Here is a 26891-nt window from a genome sequence, read left to right as displayed (position 1 = left end):
GCTGTGTTACTTGTGTGTGTGGACTTTCAGATGCAATTGCACTTGCTTACTGAGAGGCTTTCCTCCATTGTGCTCCAGTGATAGCTTATGTCAGTCTGTTTGACAGCTCTGTCAGGTAATGAAGTGCTCTCACAGATCATGCCGATCCTTGCTGGGAAGGGCATTGAACAGTTCTTTATAGCTAAGACTAATGTTGACTGTGCTAGAGCTTTTCCTCTGCTCCACCAAAATGGTTTTCAGATAAAAGGTTAGTGGAAGCTGGCAGTAAAGCAGAGAAATGTATGTGTGGACGTTTAGTTATTCCTTCCTTGTGTGCATTACGCTGCCTATCCTGAATTACAGCTGCCACGTATCAACTAACTTGGCTGAGGCTTCTTTGAAATTTCTTGTCTTTTCAAATCTTGACTAACTTGGCTAGCATTGTGTTACCTGTAATCTTATAACTTTACTTTTTTTTATCCTTTTCCAGATCTACAGTAAACATGTTAATAGATTTTCTAGATTTTTTGCTTGACTTTGTTGACTCTAATGATGTAGACCTGGAGACAGTTCATAGCTATCTATTTTAACTGGTTTTCCTATGTACATGTAAAAGAAGAATAAAGAAAAAATACATATGCAGGTATATATCTCAGAATAAGAAATGGACAAGTATGCTGCATCTGAACATGTTATACTTTTAAAATTGCTAATTTATAGTGCTTTTCTTAAAACAAATACAATTCAAGTCATGTTGGTATTTATTGCATTTGATCTGACACTCAGTATGTTTTGACTGCTCAGGGGAAATAGTGTAAGAGCTCATAAATGCTAAAAGGGGGTGATATAGTCCTCTCCGCTGTGGGTTCCTACAAGTTATGTCTGGTGGTTGTTGGTTCTCTCCATGAGCAGATTCAGCACACTTAAGTTGTCAGAAGACTTACCCAGTCAAAACCATGAAAACTTTTTTTTCAAAGTTAATGATTTTTTTATAAGTTCATGAAAGTGTTTGCCAAAGTCCTAGAGGGGTAGGTTTGCACAATTGTGGGGAAGAAGGAGAGGATGAAGAAGCAATCTTTCTCCTGTGTGGTGTCACTACATCATTATATTGGTTCAACTATTGATGAAATCTCAGCTTCATCTTGCACAGACTTGAACTTATAAACTGTTCTGAGCTTGATTTGGGCTTAAATTTAGCCCAAAAGCCAGAGCTGATGACACCTTCACAATGAATAATGAAGATTTCGCACCTTTTTGGTTTAGCTCTGTAGAATGTAAAATTCTTCAAAAGTGTTCATTATTACTTCTTTCTCTTTTTAAAATTTTTTCACAATCTACTAGACTAATAGTCCTTTGTATTTTTGTTCTCTGTCTCTTTTCTCCAGTCAAGGCCTCTTGCCCTGCAGGACATTTTGTGAGGCAGCAAAAGAAGGCTGTGAACCGGTGCTGGGTATGGTAAATGCTTCTTGGCCAGAATTCCTGAAGTGCTCTCAATTCCAAAATGAAACTGAAAATGACACCACTACAAGGGTATGCTTCTCACCACACCAAGAAAAAGGAAAGCAGTGTATGTTTCCATTCTTAACTGTTACACTGTGTTTGTGAGTTCCTATTTAATAATGTATTTTTTTATTGTGTAGGAAAAGCTCTGGGGTGAAGGTATTATTTCTGGTTCTGTTAGTATGTTCCTTCGCATTACTGTGATAGTCTGGTTGTCAGTTGGTTATAGTTTTGCTGTGCTTTAATTGTTTAGGCTGAATTTTTTTCAGACTTGGATTGATTTGAGGCTTTTTTGTTTTGCATCAAAAATTCTGAGCTGTTTCAAGGAAAGAAGGTAGGCGAAAAGTAATATGCCCTTTAAAACTGTTCTGCTGATTTTTTCTTTGCTAAGCTCTAGTAAATATAGTATTGTTACTTGGAGCGGGAACCTGGTACACAGGCCAAATTTCAAGTGTATCTCCTTTTTCCTTGCTGTAAAAATGAGCCCAGAACTGATTGAGAGGTAAACTTTTCAAAAATTGTGGTTTGTTTACATCCACTCATAGAATCATAGAATCCATAGGTTGGAAAAGATCCTTAAGATCATCCGCTCCAACTGTTAACCTAACACTGCCAAGTCCACCACTAAACCATGTCCCTAAACACCACATCTACACATCTTCTAAATACCTCCAGGGATGGGGACTCAACCACTTCCCTGGGCACCCTGTTCCAGTGCTTGACAACCCTTTCAGTGAAGAAAGTTTTCCTAATCTCCAATCTAAACCTCCCCTGGCAAAACTTGAGGCTGTTTCCTCTTGTCCTACTGCTTGTTACTTGGGAGAAGAGACCGACCCCCACCTCGCTACACCCTCCTTTCAGGTAGTTGTAGAGAGTGATAAGGTCTCCCCTCAGCCTTCTTTTCTCCAGACTAAACAACCCCAGTGCCCTCAGCTGCTCCTCATAAGACTTGTTCTCTAGATCCTTCACCAGCTCCGCTGCCCTTCTTTGGACACGCTCCAGCACCTCAACGTCTTTCCTGTAGTGAGGGGCCCAAAACTGAACACAGTACTCGAGGTGCAGCCTCACCAGTGCCGAGTACAGGGGAACAACCACCTCCCTGCTCCTGCTGGCCACACTATTTCTGATACAGGCCAGGATGCCGTTGGCCTTCTTGGCCATCTGGGCACACTGAGCAGCAAGCCTGACTCTTTTTTCTCATTGACCCCATTGCTGGAGTTCTCTTGCTGGCATCTGAGGCTTTACTGTTGATAGGCATCATCCCATGAGCCTAAGTGACAGAGGCTCGTATGGTCCATCTGTGGGTTCTAACTTTGTTAATGAGTTCTGGGTGACAATAAACAGGAAGTGATATGATGAAAATTTTTTTTCATTTTGTTTAAAAAACCTAAGAAGTTACACACTCAAAACTACTTTAAAAGATCAGGAGGTTGTACAGTATATCTTTGAATGTTAGTTAATGCTACAGTTAAGATTGTATATCCTGGGTTATCTCCTTGCACATTCTGAATATGCATAATAATATAGCCTTAAATTACTGGACCAAGTCTTTTTAGCAGTTGGATTCTCTCCATCTGTTAAGGCATGTTTTGAGGGGTCATGAAGTAAAGGAGGCTGTTGTCTATACCTACCTTCACCTGTGGGAACATTTGTAACGGCTGAGGTGGGGAAATACACAAAGATGGATTGTTGAAGGCAGTTGAATGCTTTCCAGGAAAACTGGATACTATCCACAAGTCTTTTGTAGGGTTTCTATGGGATTTTGGGCAAGTTGCTGTAGTGAAAGCCACTGGGAACTGTGTTTTAACCGTATGACATAAATATATGCTAAATATGCAGAAAAATTAGGTCTAATGGATCTCTCCAAATGGGAACCATAAGCAAGTAATTATAAAAAAGCATTTTTTTTTTCCATGCCTCACCTTCCCTTTGTAAAATGGGAATAAAACCGTCCTTTTAGCTCACAGGGACATTGTAACCATATGTGTGTTGATGCCTTTGGTATCATAGTGATGAACATCATAGGAATTAGGAATACAATAATTTTGTCTTCATGGCAAGTTCAGATAACAAGGTAAGAGGCTGTAGCATAAATACATAAATATGGTAAGGGGTTGTACATTGAACAATGAGAGTAACTAGCAATGAGCAATGAGTGACTAGCATATTAATTGAGCATGCTCATACGGGGCACAGAATGAGGTATAATTCTGAAAAAGCAATAGGATGTTAGAGAACCAGGTTTCATGCATGTGTGCTACACAGACTGAATACAAGGTACGATTTAAATATGCCTATTAAATTTTGACAAATTATAGCTGGCTGTAGTGTTCAAAAGTCCCACCAAATCTAGATAGCTAAACTTTTAATTTTTTTTTCTTTTTTTTTTTTCCAAAAAAATCTTTGAACCTCACATGCCTTTCCAAGCTCTGTTGGAGAATGTGTGCTTGACTTATCTTCTAGTTAGAATCTAGAGCATTTATCCTAGGGCAATTACCAGCTTTCCTGAAAAATGTTTATTAGTTAGAATTGGGATTATCTAGTGGACTTATACTTGTTCATGTGTCACTGCTGATATTTGTCTCTTTGCCTAGATTTTTCCTCCACAGGCTTTGCAAATTGAGTGCATGTTACCAGTGTGGAGAAACTATTATGACATACATTCCTGATGTGACCGCAGATGTACTGAACATACTGGAAAATCTGAGCCATGTGCCATTATAGTAGAACCATCCAAGTGTACAAAATGAGTCACAAAGGTGCAGTTCGGTAGACAGGGCTGCATCAGTCAGGTTGATATCCTTTCACACAAGTGACAAGTGAATACCCAGTAAGTGAGAAAATCAGCTACTCTGAAAATAGTTTCAGGAATACAGCTGTTGAGATTTAAGATAGATGGCTGAACTCTTTTCACAGTTCTAATGAGTTGTGAGTATGTAAGGGAGTGTGGGGGGGAAGCATCATCAGTCATTCATTCACATGAATCCAATAATGCATTCAAGGTGGGGAGAAATCTCAGAAACCTTCCTGGGGGCTGCTCTACCTATCCTTACTCACAGAAATATTCCAGCTCTGTTTTACTTTCTTTCAGCTGTCACTGTGTTTTTCTGTTATTTTATTTGCTTTGACCAGCCAACATAGCTGATACTGTTAAAACTGGAAAAAACCCCCACAGTAGCTTGAATGAGAAGTAAAGCAACACAATGAGCTGGCTTACATTAACGTGAAGCTCTCACAAGAGCCCTGAAATTATTTTTCAGTTAATTTGAATGGTAAAATGCTTTCAAAAGCAGCAGCGAATATGATGCTTCTGCTCTTTATACAGCAAAACTGTGTAAGCGACAGTATGGAACTGTTGGACAATGTTCACTTTTGTATTATTACTAAAGCGGCATTATGAATGTCTGTTTTTGTTAAAAAATGATGCACAAGAGGCTTGAACTGCACTTCATAGCCATGAGATTTGTAATAAATAATACTATTTAAGTTATATGAAAGACATAGTACATTAAAATTTAAATACAGAATGTAAATTCTATTGCATTGTCATGTTGCATATTATTTATACTGTTTGTTCTTAAAGGTTAAAAAAAGTATACGACAAAAAACAGTGAGACCTTTTTTCCAATGAGAAACTGTTTTTAAATAGCTATCAGTTGTGCCAAATCATGAAAATATTTTTCGTTTCATTTTTTCCAAGAACAAATTTACAGTTTTGTCTTAGGAGATTTTATCTCTCCACAGAATTTTTTTACAGTGTTTCAAGTAGTGAAAGTTAACTATATGAAAGTACATTCTTTTCAGGTACCTTTTATTGCAAATCCTCCTGTGATCACAGTTTCATTCCTATTGGAGTGAATGTTACGGATTTTAGTCCTGACTCGGATTTAATGGAGACATTAACTTCCTTTTTTTTTCTTCATGTTAGTTTCTTAAAAACTATTTCTCTTTTCTTTGGTTTTTTTCTGAACAATATGAGAAAGGGACTGTACATGCTGTAATGGTTTCTGGGTATTATAATAATTCCTATATACTACAAATGCATATGTCTTCCTGTTAGTAGTTAAACTTTAAATCTGTAAAAAGCAATGAACAAAAAAAAGTAATCATGAAAAGAAATGAGAGTAAGTAAGTATGTGTATAAGTAACACATGGCATTGTAAGTAGAATTAAATTATAAGTATCACAGAACTTTTCTGTTCTCTAAGACAAATAAATTTTTGTGAACTTTTTACTCAGTGGCTATTGCAGCAGTTTTTCAGTTGGATACAGTCTTCTAATTAATTTTTTTCTGCTTAGAAAAGTTATAGTATTTGGTGAACAGGAAGACCATTGCTGGTAATCCGGATAATCTCCCTTCTTGGCCAGAACAGAAATAAATTTTTGTACATGTTGATAAATGCCCTGCCATGTTCAAGGGCATGATAGGGTTAAATGCATGTATAATTGGAGTGAGCTTTTTCAGTTGTTTGAAGATCCCACCACAGGAGCTCTTAGCCTGTTTTAAGCTGAATAAGACGCATTTAATTGGAGCACCACATTAAGAATATCAGCAATAGTCATTAACAGTTAATGTATAACATTTTAAGATACTGTAAAAGCAAATAGTTAATAGATGTATTAACACCACAACTACAGACTTTAGCAGTATTTCTCTGTTATAAAAGCATTACCTTTACCCAAGTTTAGCTTTGAATTTTGCAGTAACTCAGCCAAACAGTTCAAACTTTCTTCTAGTGGCTGTCACGATACATTATCTTGTCCTGCATAAGCTGCAATAGTGCAAACAATACAGAAAATACTCAAGAGAATTAATATAATATATACAAGGAAACTACTAATGTTCTTAACCAAATATGCTTAACTAATGCAGATCTTGTTTTGTTTTGTTCCAAGAATAAAACACCAATAAAAATTGTTCTGATACTGCATGGTGCTCAGTTTATCTTCCAGGATTTTTGACCAGGATTTTTGGTATTAATTTGTCTTTGAGGAATACCTTTGAGCACAGATTCAAAGGCAGTATCTGGTTACAGCCAGGTATTTATTTTTCTGTTGGCAATATGAAGCTAATTATACACATCCAATACAGTATTTATTTGAGAAAAAGCTTTTAAAATCAGGAAGACATTATCTTTCTTTTGTGCCCTTGCATTTACTTAATGCAGTGAAAAGAAGAGAGAGATGATCTATGTATGAATAACATTGATACTGACCAGCTGCAAAAACAGCCATAGTGGAATAATTTTTTGAGGAAGACAAAATGTTTTTCAAGGTTGTAGTGGTGTTTCATGTGAGGGAACATTCACAGTTGAAAAAACTGTTTCCCCCAAGCACTTGTTCTTTACTTCTGTTGACTCTGCATTATATTTTATTATGTCCTTTGATTTTGTTTATTCTCCCATTCTGCCTCCCCCACCGTTTATCTCTGCCTGCCTTCCTGTTCTTTGCCTGTTTCTTTTCCAGCTTGGAGTTTCCTATGTGGCCTTTTCAGGCCACTTCACTTGAGTGGAAGAGAAAGGTCTTTTGTGTTCTTTTTCCCACAGGGTTTTGCATCATAAGGAAATAGAGAAATGGACAGTTTCCTGGGGGGAAGGAGTTGCCAACTTTCCCAATTCTGTGATCGTGATCCTAGTATCAAAACTTTCTAGAATTGACAGCTACAAGATGCATACATTGTACCGCAGGGTACATAGGGTATAGGGAGCAGGTGATGAAAATTTGTAGGCAAGAGAATACAGGGATTCCTCTGTGTCCTGCTGTGCTATTTTGACTGTACTGAGTCAGACGAAACGTCCATCTGTCTTGTAATGCCGACTCCAAAAGCTGCCAAAATCAGATGCCCAGAGAAGAATAGGAGAACAGGGCAAGACTATGTGGCAATACTTTTCCAAAATACTCCTGCATTTTCCATCTGTTTGAGATTCAAGGAATTTCTGTAATTTGTGACCCACCATAGGTTTTTATTCTATTGATGTGTCCCTTTGTTTCATGGATCTATGTACATTTTAGCATCCGTAGTATCCTGTTGCAAAGCGTTACAGCTTATCTATGCATTGTATGAAGAGTACCACCTTTTGATTGTTTTAAAGGCAATTTTATTTGTTACCACCTAGTTTTTTCATAACATTAGACAGTGAATGTTGCCTCCTCTTCACTTTGGAAAAAAAATTAGCAGTACTTTTCATGGTTGTTTTCACAAATATACAGTGCTTTATCTGTTGCTATACCTTGAAATGCAACCAGATACCAATCTTGAGGACCGTAGAATAATGTTTATTTCAGTCTGTGCTATCTGGGGGACGTGCTATGCTTTCCAGGGACGTGCCTGCATCATCTTCCATAGATGGCATTCCAGTAATCTAGCTGGGAAGTACAGCACATAAATGGTCTTGGCTCCTCAGAGGCACTTTTGATAGTACACCAGATGCAGGTAAAATAAAGCACTTTTTGCCACCAATGGTGTTTAGTCAGGGATTTTGGAAGCTTTTCCAGACTGTAAACTTTTCTGGGGAAGGTTTAAACCAAGCAAGTTTCTCTATCAGCAAGGATTGCTTCCATTTTCTTTGGGTTCCTTTTACGTAACATAGTTTCTTCTTCAGGAGTCTGGGTGTGTGAATATTTGCATGATTATATTAATAAATGTGTGAATTATTGACAGAGGTATCAGTAATTAACATTTCCCAGCACATTCCTTTATAATAACACCTTTACAATTTTTGATAATTTTGGCAAATTTGAGTGGAATGGTCCATAATTTTTTTACTTCAGACATCTATTTCAGGCTTTATTTCTTCTGCTGCTGCTGCTTTGTTTCAAACAGTCTCAGCATTTCTGAGTATGCAACTGTTCACCTGTGTTCAAGAAAGTCTTATAAATGGTTGCATATCTAAGTCCTCTAGGTTTCAGATCAAATATTGAAACTTAACATTCAACAAAAATGTTTGTTTTACAGCATAAGACAAGGCTTTTATAATTTCCATTAAAGTCTGATCTTTGGAGGTATGATCAAATTGTCAGCCTTCTGAAAACTTCTTGCACAAGCTCGGTAGAAAGCAGAAATTACATTCATTGGAGGTACTGTTCACAGTGTGTGTGCTCTCCTTGCCCTGAACACTGCACTGACTGGACCAAACACATCCAGTCATCACCTATCAGAAGACTGCAAGAGGTGAGATTAATTTTTCTTAAAATTCCTTCTGACTGCTGCTGGGTGCTAAAACTGAGAGAAGGAAAACTGATTTCATTCTTCCTCTTGTTTTCATATAACATACAAGATAAATAGGAAGATGCTCACTTTAAGTAAGAGGAAATGGAGAAGGGGATTAGGATGGAAATCAGAATGGATCGGAGCAGAATAGGATATGAGATGTATTAGGAAGGGAGAGTCAGAATGATTTATAAGTGTTTGAACACACTTTTACTCACAGACCAGAAATTAATATGGGACTCCAGGACCTTTGCACTTCTGATCTGTAGGAAAAATGGTCAGATAAATATCCTTTCTGTTTTTTACCTTTGTTCTCCCAGGCCAAATTGGTATATTCACACAGAAGGTAGAAGTCTGTTACTGTTGCTGTCTTAGTACCAGTGAAGATCTGTACTGATGGAGATCTGTAAGCAAATCAAGATGGTTCCTTTAATGGTTCTTTTCGATCTATTTATGCTGTTTTCTTCTTTGAACATGCAGGAAGTTGCATAAAAGCCCAAGTTAGAAGAATGTAAGATTTCCAAGTCAGTTAAAGTTGCCTTTCCAACCTCAAACAGCCTTTCTTGTATGATGAATTACAATCTTTTGATTATGTTATCATATTCTGTTTTTACCATACGTCATCATCTGTGGGATAAACACTGGTCTACAGGGAACTAGAGCCCATACTGAGGAAGGCTATCGTTTCTAGGGCCCCCTGTAGGGTTTACTGATTGTAGCAATTGGAAAGTGCAATGCATAAGGCAGGGAAAGTGGAGAAACAAAAAGATCAGCTCATAATAAAGAAAATGTGATGTTTTAATATAGAATGAGATTCTTTCTCTGTCACTATTGCAGAGACTATGTGTAATGTTGGGCAAGGCAGTGGAATCAAAATTTTCTCAACTGTTCTTTGTATACTTCCAATTAACTGGACTCTTCATTTGTATAGCTGGGATTTATTTGCAATTGGAACATGCTCTTGCAGCTACAAGTAACGGTAGCAGGAGTTATTCTTTGAACATGTAAAATAACATCAGTCTTTACTCTCCAGAAAAAAAAAAAAAATCACATACTGACGTGTCTTAGGTTGGGCAATTGAAGTTAGTATTCATTGTTACTTATAACTTTCACCTTAATATTCTGTGCCTCATGTTTTTCCCCTGTAAAATGAGAATGTGAATGCTATCTAATCTTATGTTGCTGTAAAGGCTAGCATATTTTGTGGTTTGTGATACCCTTCCAAAAATGATAGAATAGAGGTGAGGCTGTAACTCTTCAGTTAGAAGTTAGGAAGCATGTCCAACCACATGGTAGGTAGTGAGGGAACCTACTGAGGAGCACATTATAGAGGTGTGCAAAAGGATGGTGCTGGTGGTTTTGCCCTACCTGGCTTCTGATTAAGAGTCATAAACATTAAATGGCACACACTAGTTTAAAAATTTTGTTTTAAAGTCCCTTATGTATTTTGGGCACCTTTCTGTAAAGTTAGAAACCTTCGTTAAAATATATTCCGTAGGCAGCTTTCACTGCAATAACCATGACCCCATTACACAACTGGAAAATAATGTTTTTATTGCAAAATCAAGATCATGTGCTGCCCAAGTGGAGAGTACACCTGGGAATGTAATAGAAAAGATTTTGAAATTATTCACATAAGTTTTTATTACAAACACGTTTTTCATACAAGGGTGTGTGTGCCAGTTGATTAAGATTGCCCTGTTTCTTGGGGATGATAAAATAATATTTCAGGCTTGGAAAAGCATGTAAATAATGTTGAAAAAAAAATAATCCCCTGCTGCCAAAAGTTGAGAGTAAAAATGAAGGTGCTGAGAGTGTGTGTGTGTGTATCCATTGCCATAGTGCAATAGAAAGGACTGCTATGCCAGGACCACAAATAAAATTGGAAATCTGGATAATTAATTGCACTTGCAGTCAGTACAAGCTGGAGCTATTTGTAATTTTTGAAAAACACACTCTGCATGTTTAGGCATGTCTGGTCCCAGGGGTACATCACAGCATCCACTGTGCACCTAGTGGTTTGGCAAATTGTGAAGAATATGATGTTGCTATACAGAAGGGCTGATTGTGAGCAGAAATCATTATATTTTTTTGTGGGCACATTAAAGGTCCTTCTTTAGTCCCAAGGCCAGATTTAACAGGTGTAATAGTCTTTTCATGACTGCCTGTTGAGATCTTTTAAAATGGGGTGTTCCCTACATGGCAGTTTCAAATGGCATTGTTTTATCTCAAAATTGTATTGTTTCCATTGAGATTTATCTTTCAGGTTTTCCTCTTGACCTTCTTGCATTCAGTGATGTTACTCTGAGAGCTATCCTAATGTTTCCCAAAATTCAGTTCCTGTGGGAAACCTTGACTATCAATTCACTGGTGTGAAAATAAATTCATAAGACTCCTGCAGCATTACCTTTGTAGTACTGAGGCTAATGATTTTTCTCATCAAAGAGCCCAAGAAAACAGAGAAGTTTTTTCATCTTTTTATAGGTATAGAGCTAAGGCACAGATTGCCTGAATTGTCCAAGGTGATGCAAAAAGTTTGCAGCAGAGCTGGGAAGAGAACCTTTATCTCTGGAACACCTAAAAGATTCCTTATTCCGTAAGAACATCTTGTCTTGCCTAGGCTTTTTTTTTATGGCGTTGCTTCATAGTGCTTTTATAAATCAGCTAATCTTTAACAAATAAGATCACGTATGGAATTTTTGCAAGTAGCTCATTTTTTTGCTATTAAAAATCAAGTCAAGCTTATGGTATTTAATAAGACAAGGCATGAAATTCATTTTTACTAGAGGAAATAATGAGTTTTTCAAAGAAACTTTCTGTCTGCTCTTGAACCACAAAATAATGGGGAAGTTTTATAAATCAGAAAATAGAAAAGAAAGAATTTTAGGGAAAAGGATGATGGAGGCTTGTACTATGTAAGGGAATATTAGCTTTATTTGCAGGTGTGATTTTCCTTAAAATGAGGCAGCGGTATTTCCATCAGATTTAAGAGCAGTTATCATGAGATAGATAATACTTTGCAACTGTGAGAATCATAATGTACTGACAACAGAAGGTGATTTTGCACCCTACTGAAAATCTAAATCAGCCCTTCTGGATGTCAAAACATGACTGTTCACTTTTAAAGAAGGCAACAAACCAGTTATTAATATTCTAATGTCTAGGAGTTGGGTTATTTGGAGAGTGCTCAGGAAAGTGTACTTTTAAAGAAAGTGGATGCTCGCTTTGCAGATGGTGGCATACCTAATATGCTGTGCAGGGACAACGGGTACACTACTTATGCGATGAAAGATGTCTTCCATGTGTACTGTGAAGTCTCGGAAAGGCAGAGGTGCCATCTGGGATAACTGAAAGAATAATGGAGAACTGAGGACAATGAATACCTGCCTGTCAATATCACATTATTTTTCTAATATAGCTGGCCAGAGGCATCAAACAGCAGTTGGAACTTGAGATATATCTTTGACTGTCAGGTAGTATCAGACTAACAGAAATAAGGCACCACAGGGAGCCAGGCTGAGCGATCAGCCTGCTGTAACCCAACAGCCAAGGACCTGAGGTTACCATCAGGGAGCAGCAGGAGCGGGGCTGCTCCTTCCAGGCAGGCAAGCTGGGAGCTGAGGTCAGGCTGTGCTGGGATGCAGAGCCTGAATGCAGCAGGCAGAGCTGGCCTCAGACATGGCAAAGTGATGAACCAGGTCCAGGGTCCAGCCAGAGAGCCCAGTCAGGAGGTGGGACCAGAGACAGGTCTGGTGACAAGGCTCCAGTATGGCTCCAAGCCCACCTAGGAACCAGGGCCAAAGTGAGGGCTGCAGACCAGCTACGGTGTATATATGAGGGATCCATCCAGGAGCTGGAGCTGGATATAAGGCTGTGCCTACAGCAGTGCTCAGGTGGGGCTTGAGCCCATGGGCAGGGTGTGGGTCCCAGGTGAGGCTGGTCAGGGCCATTCAAGGCGTATTGGTGCACTCATGGCTCTGACAGTCGCTATGGGCAGGTGGTACTGGTGGATTCAAGAATGCAAAAGAATGACAAAAAGCTGTATTCTAGGCTGTAGGTTGTACCTGGTAGCTGCAGATTAAGGACAGCAGTGAAAAGAAAACCAACACAACTGAGGAATAGTACAAAACCGTGGAGATTTCAGGCTTAGGTCTAGAAAGGGTCCTGGTCATCATTGGAAGTGCTTCGAGAGAGTGAGAAGAGAGAAAGGTATTAGAGTAACACAAAGACTGACAAACTGTCCCTTGCCAAAGTGAAGGGCAACAGCAGGGTTGAAGGATACTGGTCTCCCACCAACAGCCAAAATTCCCAATAAGAGACTTGTGAAGACCAGCATGCTTCAACAAGTAAGAGGCTTACTTTGTCAGAACAGGGAGATAAACTTTTTTTTCTTCTGATTTAGGTTTGGAGTTTTAGGAATACACTTCTATAAACCACTTTGAATTGTTCACCTGATTCCTTGTCATTGGACAACTCACTTGGGCCTCCTATCCTTCAGCTTTTTACATATGAAAAAAAAAGGCATAACACTTGCTACCCTGCAGTCTAAAGCACTGTAAGATAAAAGCCGTGTGTTCGAGATTTTAAGAAAAAAGTTTTTATCAACTTTTCTTTTATGACACACTTACTAAAATCAAAAGATACATCACTGAATAATGAATTCCTGAAATTCTATGAAACAGTATGGCTTAACAACCAAATAAAGTGAATAAAAATTGAGGTAGCAGCATGGAAAGTCAATAATTATTAGTTAATGTTTCTCATCTCTTTCTACCTTTCATCTTTTATATCCTTAAATTGTATATGCATGCTTCATGAAACACTGTCAGATTTCATCAGTACTACTTTGCTTTCCATTTTGTTTCATTTTTATATTTCTATTCTTCTGAAGACATTACTCTGAAGAAAATGAGATTACTTGTATGCTCTGAGTTACTTCATGACAGACTGTTTTGTTGAAAGAGATTAAAAAGAACTTTCCCTCCTTTTGTAAGTGAAATGTTTGCTCCAAAAAGAGGAGTTTAAATGGGACATTAGCAGTGTGTGAGTTTAGGACTGATCCTTCACTTAATCTCAGTTTCTGTTTGCCCAAAAATGTGCTTAATCAACACATTCTTGTGGTTAGTACTTCACTGTTAAGGATTAATTCCTTATACTAGGAATTCTACTGAGTGCAGCACCAAGTAAAATGTTGACACAAACATCATCATGGTCACTGATTTATTAATGGCTTAATCTGAAATTTATGTAGTGTGTTACCTTTGTGCTATCATTTATGCAGTACCAAACTGAGGTCATAAAAGCTCATGCTACTAAAAATTACATCATTAGATTTTGGTTATTTTTCCTTAATTTAATTTTAAACTGTATTCTGCATGAATATACTTGTTGGTAGACAAGTTATGAGGAATACAAAACTATGATGAAAATACTCAGTATGCATTTTTTTGCTTTTGAGATGTAGATTATAAATATACTTTCCAGACTTTGTTAAGCATCAGGTTCAGAGAATAAAGGGAGAAGAAATAGGAACTGTATTCTCCTATAGGAATCAGAAAAATGCAAATTTAGGCATTTTAAAATGAGAAATAGGGAGCTATGTTGTGATCAGGTGCAAAATGATGTCAGTGGAGGAAGAGATTCTGTAGCTGCTGCTGCTGAAACTGATGTTTTTTCATACCTGTGATTTGCATTGTGGTAAAGTTTGAAAGCTACAATTAGAGATCTTTATTGTTCTTGGCAAACTTGGATACAAACTTTGAATTACAGTGGAATTTCTATGAGTAGAATTTTGAACTTTCATGAGATTTTATTCTTCGAACTTGCTGTTCTTACACATGGATACATTTAATAACTTTACAGTGGCAAAGTGACAGGATTTTTCTCCTCGATCTCTGAAAGTTGTTTCTCATTTCAGATATATATGCTTAAAGTAAAGTTACTGGGGTTTTTTTGCTGATCCTTTACTGGAGGTGGAACTTTCTGTTTTGTTTAGCTTTGTTGAGTAGCCTGACTGTTAATTGTGGCTTTTGGAAAAAAAAACCAAAAAAAAACAAAAAAACAACCCCCCAAACCGATAACCAGGTTCTGTACTGAATATTTGCTTTTCTGCTTGACATCTTTACTTTGCATCCCCATGTAATTTTCACTTGATATCTTTCCCTGTCTGTATGCTTTACAGGGATTTTTCTCAGCCAATGTTTTTTAAAGCAAAGGCTTGGAAGTTTGATCTCTATTGCTGTTCATGAAGCTGCTTGCTCACTCCTCCCCCCGACCCCCTGGTGGGATGAGGAGGAGAAAATATAAAAAAAGGCTCATGGGTTGAGACAAGGACAGGGAGGGATCACTCACCAATTATAGTCATGGACAAAAACCAGACTCAACTTGGGGAAAAAACCAAAATCAATTTAGTTTACTACTAATCAAATCAAAACAAGGATAATGAAAAGTAAAACCAAATCTTAAACACCTTCTCCCCACCCCTCCCTCCTTTCTGGCTCACCTCCACTCCTGGTTTTCTCTACCTCCTCCCCGTCAGTGGCACACGGGGACAGGGAATGGGGGTTGGGGTCAGTTCATCACACCTTGTCTCTGCCTCTCCTTCCTCCTCAGGGGGAGGAGGACTCCTCACTAGTCCCCTGCTCCAGGGTGGGTCCCTTCCCACGGGCTGCAGTCCTTCAGTCACAGACTGCTCCAGCGCGGGCTTTCCCATGGAGTCACGGCCATCTTGGGGGGCATCCCCCTGCTCCAGCGTGGGGTCCTCCCTGGGCTGCAGGTGGGCATCTGCTCCCCCGCTCCCCTCCATGGGCTGGGGGGGGACAGCCTGCCGTCTCACCACGGGCTGCAGGGGCATCCCCTCCTCCGGCCCACCTCCTCTCCCGCCTTCCTCACTGACCTCGGTGTCTGCAGAGGGGTTCCTCTCACATTCCAATCTCCTCCCCACTGCAGGTTCCCCTTCTCAAATCTGTTCTCCCAGAGGTGCTACCACCATCGCTGATGGTCTCAGCCTTGGCCAGAGGCGGGTCCAACTTGGAGCTGGGGAAGCTTCTGGCAGCTTCTCACAGGAGCCACCCTTGTAGCCCCCTCCCCTGCTATCAAAACCCCACCACACAAACCCAAAACAATTGCATGGACTAAGGTGTAAACAAATTAATGGTGATCTGCATCTCTAAATTTTAAGTGCCTTGAAGGACTTGAATGGGAAGGTGTTATGAGTTCCCTCACTCTGAACATAATGGCCCTGCAAGGTATCTCCGATGGGATACTTAAAGCTCTAGGGCTTCTTTTGTCTCTTTAGGTACCTCAATTCCCCGTATATCAAATAGCAATGATTACTGTCTTCTGGTATTCGGAGAGTTATAAGAATGTTTGAGGAATCCTTCCTCTCTAGAAAGGTGTTTGTGCTATGAAACTGTTAAGTCGCAACCTAGTAGTCTTTTCCTGAACACCTAGGCAGGGAAGATCCATCTATTGTAACTTTAGTTGGATATTTAATCTGATGCATCTATTTAATGGAGAAAAAGAGAGCTTATTTAATCCCATCCTAAGGTCAGTTTTTAACAGTTACTCTGTACAGCTGCTTTTTAGAGGTAATGGCAGATTGAAGCTCACTGATTAACTCAGATGAAAATGCCAGTTTGTACTTGCTTCAATTTGATTAATTTGGGGTTTGTTGCTTAAGTGCATCAGTGAAGACTCATTGTTCTAACTATCTTTCATTTCTGCTTATTTCTTCTTATGCTGAAAAGTATAACATGCATTCTTTCTTTTCTTCTCTTTTCCAGCACTGTGCGGAGGAGAGGAGAGTTTCTTGTGTGCCAGTGGGATCTGCATCCCAGGGAAACTGCAGTGTAATGGCTACAATGACTGTGATGATTGGAGTGATGAGGTCCATTGCAGTAAGTTTCTTAAACCTTGCAGTGTTCCACTGAAGCACTGAATCCATTCAGGGAAACCTAAAAAATAAAGAAGGCTATTGGTACAGAATAGGAGCTTTTCGTAGTATTTGTGTATATTGACATTTGGACTCTCGCAGTTGCCATTGAATGTGTTTACCTTTGCTCACTCTGGACACAGCATGTGTTTTTGATCTATCAAATTTTATGCCTGGAAGCAGATTCTAAGATTTCTGCAAGGAGCCATGTGGAAATCAGAAGTATTTTGGGGCTTTTTTTTTTTTTTTTTAAACAATAACATGCATCAGAAGAGCACTTCTGATAATAAGCTGAAGACTGTTAGTTGTATCTTTTTCCTAGTCCTTGGCATTGATTTTACAGCAAATGTACAACAATCTGTTTAGAAAGTTCTCTTGGCCTCAATGCTGGATGTGGTTTATTTAAATAAATCCCAGTATATGGTGCAGTAGAAAAGAAAAATGAATATACATGCTTAATATCTTAATTTCTTATTTACTTCTCTGTGGTAGTGTGTATCTTTAGAGTTCCTATGTGTTTTTCTTTGTTGACAAAAACATCCTTGGACAACTAATACCTTTAGAAAAGCTGAGCAAATGTACAGTAGGAAAACAATGAAAAGGGAAAAAAATGAAAGAAAAAAGGAAAATGTGGAACAATGGCTAAATAGGAGCTAAGGTAGGACATGATGCCACAAAACAGTGCTGTGCATTCAGACTTTGGAAAATGTCAGACCTGGGGTTGAGTTCCAAACTGTGCAGTTTAGACTCACCTCAAAAGATTTGTTCTTATTAGTGATTTAAGAGCCTGGGCATTCCAAGATGCACAAAGCTGCTTTGAAGGAAGTTGCTGATAGATTTTATCTGGGATACTCCAAGGAATAAATGATGGCTGCAGTTTCCTCCTGGTCTCAATATGAATGAGGCTAGAGCTTGCTTTTCCTTTAATAGCCTACAATTTATTTAATGGAGGTTGAGATAATTTCTGTTACATAAAAAGTATTGTATGTTTTTATCTTTGAATTTTTCCTGTCAGTGTTAACTTCAGTTTTTAATGTAAGCTAAAAAATTTAAAAATGCCTATGAGACTATGGCTCTCAAGTTCCATTAGAAATGGGAAAAGAAGAAATCAGTAATATAAGAATACAAATATTGCATGTCTTGAAAAAAATGAGCGTTATAAATTTCATGAGTTAAGATTACCTTTGAAAGAAAGCCTGTCTGTTAAATGATACAGAGTTTATAGGCAGAGGATGTATTTTATTAGGGTACTTGGTAAGAGTTGGGGAGAGGGGGTGGAGGTCAAATAAGACCTTCTTGAGTAACACAGCACAAATAGAAAACCGAAGGAGGACTTATTTGCCTGAAAGCTTGTCTGACAAAAGATGCTGTGTTTCCTGCAGTCCTTGCCCCTCTCAAATTCTTAAGTCATCTCATAGAATCATAGAATAGTTTGGGTTGGAAGGGAGCTTTACAGATCATCTAGTTCCAACCCCCCTGCAATGAGCAGGGACATCTTCAACTAGATCAGGTTGCTCAGAGCCCTGTCAAACCTGACCTTGAATGTTTCCAGGGATAGGGCATCTACCACTTCTCTGGGCAACCTGTTCCAGTGTTTCACCACCCTCATCACAAAAAATTTCTTCCTTATATCTAGTCTGAATCTACCCTCTTGTAGTTTAAAACCATTACCCCTTTTCTAGTCACTACAGACCCTACTAAAAAGTCTGTCCCCATCTTTCTTATAAGCCCCCTTTAGGTACTGGAAGGCTGCAGTAAGGTTTCTGTGGAGCCTTCTCTTCTCCAGGCTGAACAACCCCAACTCTCTCAGCCTTTCCTCATAGGAGCGGTGTTCCATTTTCTCTGATCATTTTTGTGGCCCTCCTCTGGACTTGCTCCAACAGATCCATGTCTTTCCTGTACCAAGGACTCCAGAGCTGGATGCAGTACTCCAGGTGGGGTCTCACCAGAGCAGAGTAGAGGGGGAGAATCACCTCCCTTGACCTGCTAGCCATCTTTTGACGCAGCCCAGGATATGGTTGGCTTTCTGGACTGCAAACACACATTGCCGGCTCATGTCCCGCTTTTCATCCACCAGTACCCCCAAGTCCTTCTCCTCAGGGCTGTTCCCAGCCTGTATTGATACCCCGACCCAGATACAGGACCTTGCACTTGGCCTTGTTGAACCTCATGATCATCCAACCAGTTTGTCATGCACTGAACAGTCCCTCTATCAAATCCATATCTCTCCAATTTAGAGAGAAGAACGTTGTGGGGACCGTGTCAAAGGCCTTATAGAAGTCCAGATAGATGACACCCGTAGCTCTTCCCTTGTCCACCGGTGTAGTCACTCCATCATAGAAGGCCACTAGGTTGCTCAGGCAAGACTTGCCCTTGGTGAAGCCATGCTGGCTGTCTCAAATCACCTCATTGTCCTCCATGTGCCTTAGCATAGATTCTAAGAGGATCTGTTCCATGATCTTCCCAGGCACAGAGGTGAGGCTGACAGGTCGGTAGTTCCCAGGGTCCTCCTTTCTACCCTTTTTAAAAATGGGTGCAATGTTTCCCTTTCTCCAGTCACGGGGGACTTCACCTGACTGCCATGACTTTTCAAATATCATGGAGAGTGGCTTGGCAACTACATCAGCCAGTTCCCTCAGGACTCTGGGATGCATCTCATCAGGTCCCATAGACTTACATATGTTCAGGTTCCTCAGGTGGTCACGAACCTCATCTTGTCCTAGTGGGAGGGACTTTGCTTCCCCAGTCCCTGTCTTGTGGTCTATCCACTCGAGAGATGTGGGAAGAGAGGTTGCCAGTGAAGACTGAGGCAAAACCAGTTGTTGAGTACCTCAGCCTTCTCCTTGTCTGTTGTTACCAGTTTGTCGGTTGTGTTCATCAGGGGGTATGCTTTCTTTGACCTTCCTTTTCTGACTGACATAGCTATAGAAGCCCTTCTTATTATTCTTTGTGTCCCTTGCCAAGTTCAGCTCCAGCTGCGCCTTGGCCTTCCTGACCCCATCCCTACACAACCAGGCAGTGTCCCTATACTCTTCCCAGGATACCTGTCCCTGCTTCCACTGCCTGTGCATTTCCTTCTTGCCCTTTAGTTTCACCAGCAGGTCTTGCCTCATCCATGCCGGTCTCTTGCCGTCCTTTCCTGATTTCTTACACCTGGGGATCGAGACCTCTTGCGGTCTGTGGAAGCTGTCCGTAAAGATCTGCCAGCTCTGATGTGCTCCCTGTCCCTGAGGGCAGTTTCCCAGGGGGCCCTATTGACTAACTCCTTGAAGAGCTGGAATTTTGCTTTCCTAAGATTCAGGGTCCTGACTTTACTCTTTGCCTGTCCCATATCCCTCAGGACTGCAAACTCCACCAGTGCATGATCACTGCAGCCCAGGCTGCCTCCAATCTTGACCTCGCTGATTAGCTCACTTGTGTTGGTGACTGTCAGGTCCAGTACTGCATACCCTCTGGTAGGGCTGTCTATTACCTGGCTTAAGAAGTTATCTTCAGTGCCCTCCAGGAGTGTCCCGGATTGCCTATAGCTCACTGTGCTACTTTTCCAGCAGATGTCAGGGTGGTTGAAGTCCCCCAGCAGGATGACTGCCTGCGAGCGTGATGCCTCCTGTAGCTGGAGTAAGAAGGCTTCGTCAATAGGCTCCCCTTGATCAGACAGGCTGTAGTAGACACCAACCACCAGGTTCCCTTTGTTGTCTTGGTCTCTTAATTCATATCCATAAGCTTTCAACCTGCTCTTGGCTATTCTTCAGAGACAGCTCTTCACAATCTATCCATTTCTTGACATAGAGGGAAGCCCCTCCACCCCTCCTTCTTCCCCTGTCCCTTCTGAACAGCCTGTAGCCATCAATAGCTGCACTCCAGTCATGGGATTCATCCACCAAGCTTCAGTAATGGCAACTAGGTCGCAGCTTTCTAGCAGCATGATGGCCAACCCCTCCTGTTTGTTGCCCATGCTGCATGTGTTGGTGCAGAGACACTTCAGCTGGGCTGTTGGCCATGTCACCTTCTTAGAGGAACACACCTTAATTCCTTTGAGGTATTTCACCGGTGTTCCTCTGTTGACTGCTATTACTTCAGGAGCCCCTGGCTCATCTCTGTAAGACTTCAAGTGTGCTTCAGTGTACCCGGCACGTCTCAGAGCAGCAGGCTGAGGGCCCTCGCTGGCACCCCATCCCTCTAACCTTGGTGTGTTATCCCACAGCTTGTCATGGGCAAGCCTGATATTATCCCCCTCCCCCTTCAAGTCTAGTTTAAAGGTCTGTCAATGAGCCCTGCTAGCTTGTGAGCAAAGACCCTCTTCCCCCTTTGAGAAAGGTGAATCCCATCTGACGCCAGGAGGCCTGTTGCCATGTAAACCATCCCATTATCGAAAAACCTGAAATTGTGGCAATCACAGCAGCCATGGAGCCATGTATTAGACTGGGTCCATCTGTTTCTTCCAATGTTGCTGCCTGCAACGGAAGGATAGAGGAAATAATTACCTGTGGTCCAGATTCCCTTACCAAACATCCCAAGGCTCTAAAGTCTCTTTTGATCGCCCTTGGACTACACATTGCAGCTTCATCGCCACTCACATGGAAGAGCAATAATGGCTAGTAGTCTGAGGGCCATGCCAGGCTAGGAAGTTTCCTAGTGATGTCCTTAACCCAGGCCCCAGGGAGGCAGGAGACTTCCCTAAGAGGAGGGTCTGTCTGGCACATTGGACCCTCTGTTGCCCTCAGAAGGCAGTCACCTGCAACTATAACCTGTCTTTTCTGCCTCGTGGAGGTGGTCATGATACAGAGGGTAGGCCTTTCTGACCTTGGCAATACCTCTGGTGTAGATGGACCGTCATCCACATCATCCATTGACTGGCCTTCCACATCCAGAGCCTCATATCTGTTGTACAGAGGCATGTAGGAATGCAAGGTAGGCAAGGAGGGGGTTCGCCTGCCACCCTGAGTGTGGACTTGCCTCTATTCACTCCTTTCCTTTAAGGTACTGCCTTCTGCCTGGTGAGGGGGGGGATACAGGATCCCCTTGATCATGGTTTTTTTCTGGTGGCTGTTCTTGTTTCTGTCTCAGGGAAGACAGAGCATGGTTCCATCAGTCTATCTCTTTCTCAGACTCCCTGATGCTCCTTAACCTTTCTACTTCCTGTTGTAGCTCTGCCACCAAGCTGAGCAGATTGTCCACTTGGTTACACCTCACACAACTGTTCTCACTACTGCCATCCGTTACCAGTGAAAGGCTCTGGCACAGCTGGCAGCCTGAGACCTGGATGGCTGCATGTTTTCATGGGAGCTCTGGGTTGCCACATCCATTCTGATGAGTGCATAGGACATAGCTTTCTGCCAGGTGGATGCTGTAGCTAAGCTCCTTCTGAGAGGGTGATGACTGCCAACTGAGCTCACCTCTTGAGCTGGTAGGGTGATGACACCCCGCCGTGCAAAGTGCCGCACCACGCTGTGGTCGCTCATGCTCCCTAGGCTGCTCTTTATAGGTGTGGGAGTGGCTGCGGTTCCTCTGGCAATGCCCAGGCCTCAGTCAGCATCTCCTGTGAAAGCTGCCGGCTCCTAGTGGGTCTCTCCGCTCCCCTGGTGTTTCCCTGCCTCAGGAAGCATCCCTGCGCACCAAGATCTGCAGCTCCACTGCGGATCAGGCTGGCTCCAGAGCAGGCCAGAGCAGCTCACCTCAGTGACTGACCATGATTAGAGGAACATTTTTACCAAAACTTAGTATTAAGGCATGGAAGTAACACCATTAAGACACTGAGAGCAACCTTACTCTAACCTTGTACTAGTCATTTTTATTGCCAAGTAATGACCCTAAAATTATGGAGTTTGCACAGCAGTGTTTTATTCCTGGTTTAAGTTAAACACACTTTTTTAAAGGTGCATCAGTTTGGGATATTTGGTTTGGTTTTCATTACCTTCCCTCTTCAGAGTGCTACAAAGAAGAGACCTTTGGGGATCCTATCAGTTCATGTCCCCTTTTCTGACAAAGGTCACAGCCATGTGTGAGGGCAGCTATGTTCTTAATCTCATTGGAATGAAGAGGTTTCTTCTTCTGTTGAGAAAAAAGCAAAACTACTAAACTTCCATTAATGACAAATAAATGGCAAAAATGATGATTAACCCTAAAAATATATTTTCTTTAAGTCCAGCCAATGTAAATGAGTTTTAAGTGTATGAGTAGTTTGAAGAGTCTGCCTTATTCCTGTAGTGATCATTATAGATAACTGAAGGTTATAATATTATAACAAATTCATAATTACATCTAAGAAATGATTGATTTTTTAATTCTTAAAACACTTCTCCTTTGATCAAGGTATATGCTATCAAATTTAAGTCTTATCCTAGGCTCGTTCATAACGTGTTTCAGTTCAGTTTCAAGATAGTTCAGTGCTAACTTTCACAGGGACTGACATTTCCATAATAATGAAAATATTCAGTACTCCAAAAAATGTAGTTGCTATTCACCATTTAATTATTAATTATTTGGCAATATTTACCAATATTTGAGAAAGAAAATAAAAATCTGAATTTTTGTGCTTTGTTCTATTTTGTATAAACTGAATTCTGACTGCTAGTGCTTACACATAGCTTTCCAGTGTTTAATGGGACCCAGAACAGCACATGGAAAAGTTGTTCCCTTCTTATTAAGTCTAAACTATATTTGCTTATAGGAAAGTTTTATCTAGTGCAAAATTTATTTCAAATTTTTGTTTTTAACCTAGAGGATGGTGGGAATGAAGTATATGAAACAATAGCAGCAGATTTAGCTTAGAGTTAACAGCATTAATGCATTGAAGAGGATAACTAGGTATAAACATATGGCTCACTTCTAATCTAATTTCTGTTCCATTGACTGCTGGGGAGCTGTTTTCTCTGCATGAGAATCATAAACAAAGAGTGTGGGCAATATAGATGGAGAAAATTATTTGGACTCTTTATTCTAGCAAACAAACTTATGTAGCAGTAGATTGTTTAGGAGCAAAAATTACACAGAAAGGCAAGTATTTCTACTGCTGGAGTCTTGCGAAGAGACCACATGAGACTCTTCACAATCTCCATGAGTTGGAGCTGTGAGGAGAATCTTTTCATTAGTTACTTCCCAAGTGAGATTAAAAGGCTTTTAAACTCAAAAGGCCAAGCTTTATTAGAATGTAAAAGAAAAAATTAACCTTTTAAAAGAGGAAACGGAAAGAAACTTTATAAGGCAGAATAGAAATGAAAAGGATTTAAAAGAAAAACTGCCTTTACTGACTGTGCCTTGAAGATTGGGTCTTTGGCCTTGGTTTCAGTCAACTCAGAAAGTTCAGGAACTTTCTTCTCAGCAAATTCTGTTCTGTGTTCTTTTATCCTTGGGAAGTTTTTTTTATCACAGGGGAGCCCTGTACATATGTTTCTTTCCAGCCCTTTCCAGCTTTGTTTCAGTCTCTGATATGCTTTAGGTTCACTCCTTGTTGAATTCTCACTCTGCCTACTCTACTCTGTAAAAGCTGTAACATAACATAGAACTGCATGCAAACAGATAGGTTTCTCAGGGATGACAATAATGGTGCCAATAATTAATTTTTGGGGGAGAAATAGATTTCTCTCAGCTGTACACTGTATTGGAGTCACAGTAATTCATTTCATTCTGATATATGTTAGTAAGATGGATTGAAAATTGAGTTGGAATGAAAACTGGATGAATGGTTGGGCCCAGACAGTGGCGATCGGAGGCACGAAGTCTGAAGACCAGTAACTAACAGTGTACCCCAGGGTCAATACTGGGTCCAAATGCATTCAACATCTTCATTAATGACCTGGATGATGGGGCAGACTGTACCCTCAGCAAGTTTGCTGATGACACCAAACTGGGAGGAGTGGCTGTCACACCAGAGGGTCATGCTGCCATCCAGAGGGACCTCAACAGGCGGGAGAAATGGGCTGACAGGAACCTCATGAAGTTCAACAAGGAGAAGTGCAAAGTCCTGCACCTGGGAAGGAACAACCCCATGCACCAATATATGCTGGGGGCCACCCAGCTGGAAAGCAGCTTGGCAGAAAAGGGACTGGGGTTCCTGGTGGACACGAAGTTGAACATGAGCCAGCAGTGTGCCCTTGCCACAAAGAAGGCTAATGGTATCTTGGGCTGCATTAGAAAAAGTATCCTTCCCTTCTACTCAGCACTAGTGAGGCCACACCTGGAGTACCGTGACCAGTTCTGGGCTCTTCAGTACCAGAAAGACCTGACATAATGGAGAGAGTCCAGTGAAGGGCCGTGAAGATGTTTAAGGGACTGGAGCATCTGTCCTATGAGGAAAGGCTGAGAAAGCTGGGGCTATTTAGCCTAGAGAAGGCTGAGGGTGCATCTTACCAATGTATGTAAATGCCTGAAAGGGAGGGTGTAAAGAAGATGGAGACAGGCTCTTCTCCTTAGTGCCCACTGACAGAACAAGAGTCAATGCGCACAAATTGAAACATTGGAGGTTCCTCCTGATCACCAGGAAACTTTTTTTTTCTTTTTTACTGTGAGGGTGACCAAGCACTGGCACAGGTTGCCCAGGGGGGTTGTGGAGACTCCATTCATAGAGATACTCAAAAGCTTTCTTGACACAGTCCTGGGTAACTGGCTCTACGTGGCCCTGCTTGAGCAGTGGGGTTGGACCACATGACCTCCAGAGGTCCCTTTCAACTCAACTATTCTGTGACTCTGAGAATGAAATTAGTCCTCAGTGTTTCTAGGCAGTGGCACTTAAAGCTTCAGAAAGCTAAAAGACAGCATATTTTTTCATCTAGATAGTTAAAGCACTTTTTAGAATTTCGAAACAGGGTTCTGTAAAGTGTAACTAATTGTATCTTTGTAAGGGTATTTGACAGATTTAGATTCAAAACACTGAAGCTTGCCAGTGTAATTGGATGCGTTAAAAAGAAATGAAGGATTTTGGAAAACCATATCTGGAAGAAGCATAGAATCATAGAATGGTTTGGGTTGGAAGGGACCTTAAAGATCATCTGGTTCCAACCCCCCTGCCATGGGCAGGGACACCTTCCACTAGACCAGGTTGCTCAAAGCCGCATCCAACCTGGCCTTGAACACTTCCAGGGATGGGGCATCCACACCCTCTCTGGGCAACCTGTTCCAGAGCCTCACCACCCTCACAGTGAAAAGTTTCTTCCTTGTATTTCATCTAAATCTACCCTCTTTCAGTTTAAAACTGTTACCCCTTGTCCTGTCACTACAGGCCCTACTAAAAAGTCCCTCTCTGGCTTTCTTGTAGGCCCTTTTAGGTACTGGAAGGCTGCAGTAAGGTCTCCCCAGAGCCTTCTCTTCTCCAGGCTGAACAATGCCAACTCTCTCAGCCTGTCCTCATACGAGAGGTGGTCCAGACCTGTGATCAGCTTCATGGCCCTCCTCTGGACTTGCTTCAACAGGTCCATGTCCTTCTTATGTTGGGGGCCCCAGAGCTGAACGCAATGTTCCAGGTGGGGTCTCACAGGAGCAGAGTAGAGGGGGAGGATCACCTCCCTTGACCTGCTGGTCACGCTTCTTTTGATGCAGCCCAGGATATGGTTGGCTTTCTGGGCTGCGAATGCATGTTGCTGGGTCATGTTGAGCTTCTCATCAACCAACACCCTCAAGTCCTTCTGCTCAGGGCTGCTCTCAATCCACTCATCACCCAGCCTGTGTTTGTGCTTGGGATTGCCCCGACCCATATGCAGGACCTTGCACTTGGCCTTGTTGAATTTCATGTGGTTTGCACGGGCCCACCTCTCAAGCCTGTCAAGGTCCCTCTGGATGGCATCCCTTCCCTCCAGCGTGTCGACCGCACCACATAGCTTGGTGTTGTCAGCAAACTTGCTGATGGTGCACTCAATCCCACTGTCCATGTCACTGACAAAGATGTTAAACAGCGCCAGTCCCCTTAACTGCCCCTGAGGAATGCCACTTGTCACTGGTCTCCACTTGGACATCGAGCTGTTGACCGCAACTCTCTTGAGTGCGACCATCTAGGCAATTCCTTATCCACTGAATGGTCCATCCATCAAATCCATGTCTGTCCAATTTAGAGACAAGGATGTTGTGCGGGACAGTGTCAAATGCTTTGCACAAGTCCAGGTAGATGATGTCAGTTCCTCTTCCCTTATCCACCAACACTGTAACCCCATAGTAGAAGGCCACCAAATTTGTCAGGCACGATTTGCCCTTAGTGAAGCCATGTTGGCTGTCACCAATCACTTCCTTTTTTTCCATCTGCCTTAGCATAGTTTCCAGGAGGATCCACTCCATGATCTT

At 41.3% G+C, this 26891-nt stretch overlaps 1 protein-coding gene across 2 annotated transcripts in view; it reads left to right on the top strand.

Annotated features, from left to right (window-relative positions):
• The window catches only part of CORIN (corin, serine peptidase), a 170494-nt gene that overhangs the window by 80088 nt on the left and 63515 nt on the right, over positions 1-26891 (top strand). For both annotated transcript variants that reach the window (XM_030011931.2, XM_030011921.2), the window contains exons 5-6: positions 1365-1546; positions 16474-16587. In XM_030011931.2, coding sequence (XP_029867791.1) covers positions 1365-1546; positions 16474-16587 — 296 coding nt within the window. The remainder of the gene's footprint in view (positions 1-1364; positions 1547-16473; positions 16588-26891) is intronic.

Source organism: Aquila chrysaetos, chromosome 1 (genome assembly GCF_900496995.4).
Source record: "Aquila chrysaetos chrysaetos chromosome 1, bAquChr1.4, whole genome shotgun sequence".
Classification (NCBI taxonomy): Eukaryota; Metazoa; Chordata; class Aves; order Accipitriformes; family Accipitridae; genus Aquila; species Aquila chrysaetos.
This window is presented reverse-complemented; position numbering and strand designations above follow the sequence as displayed.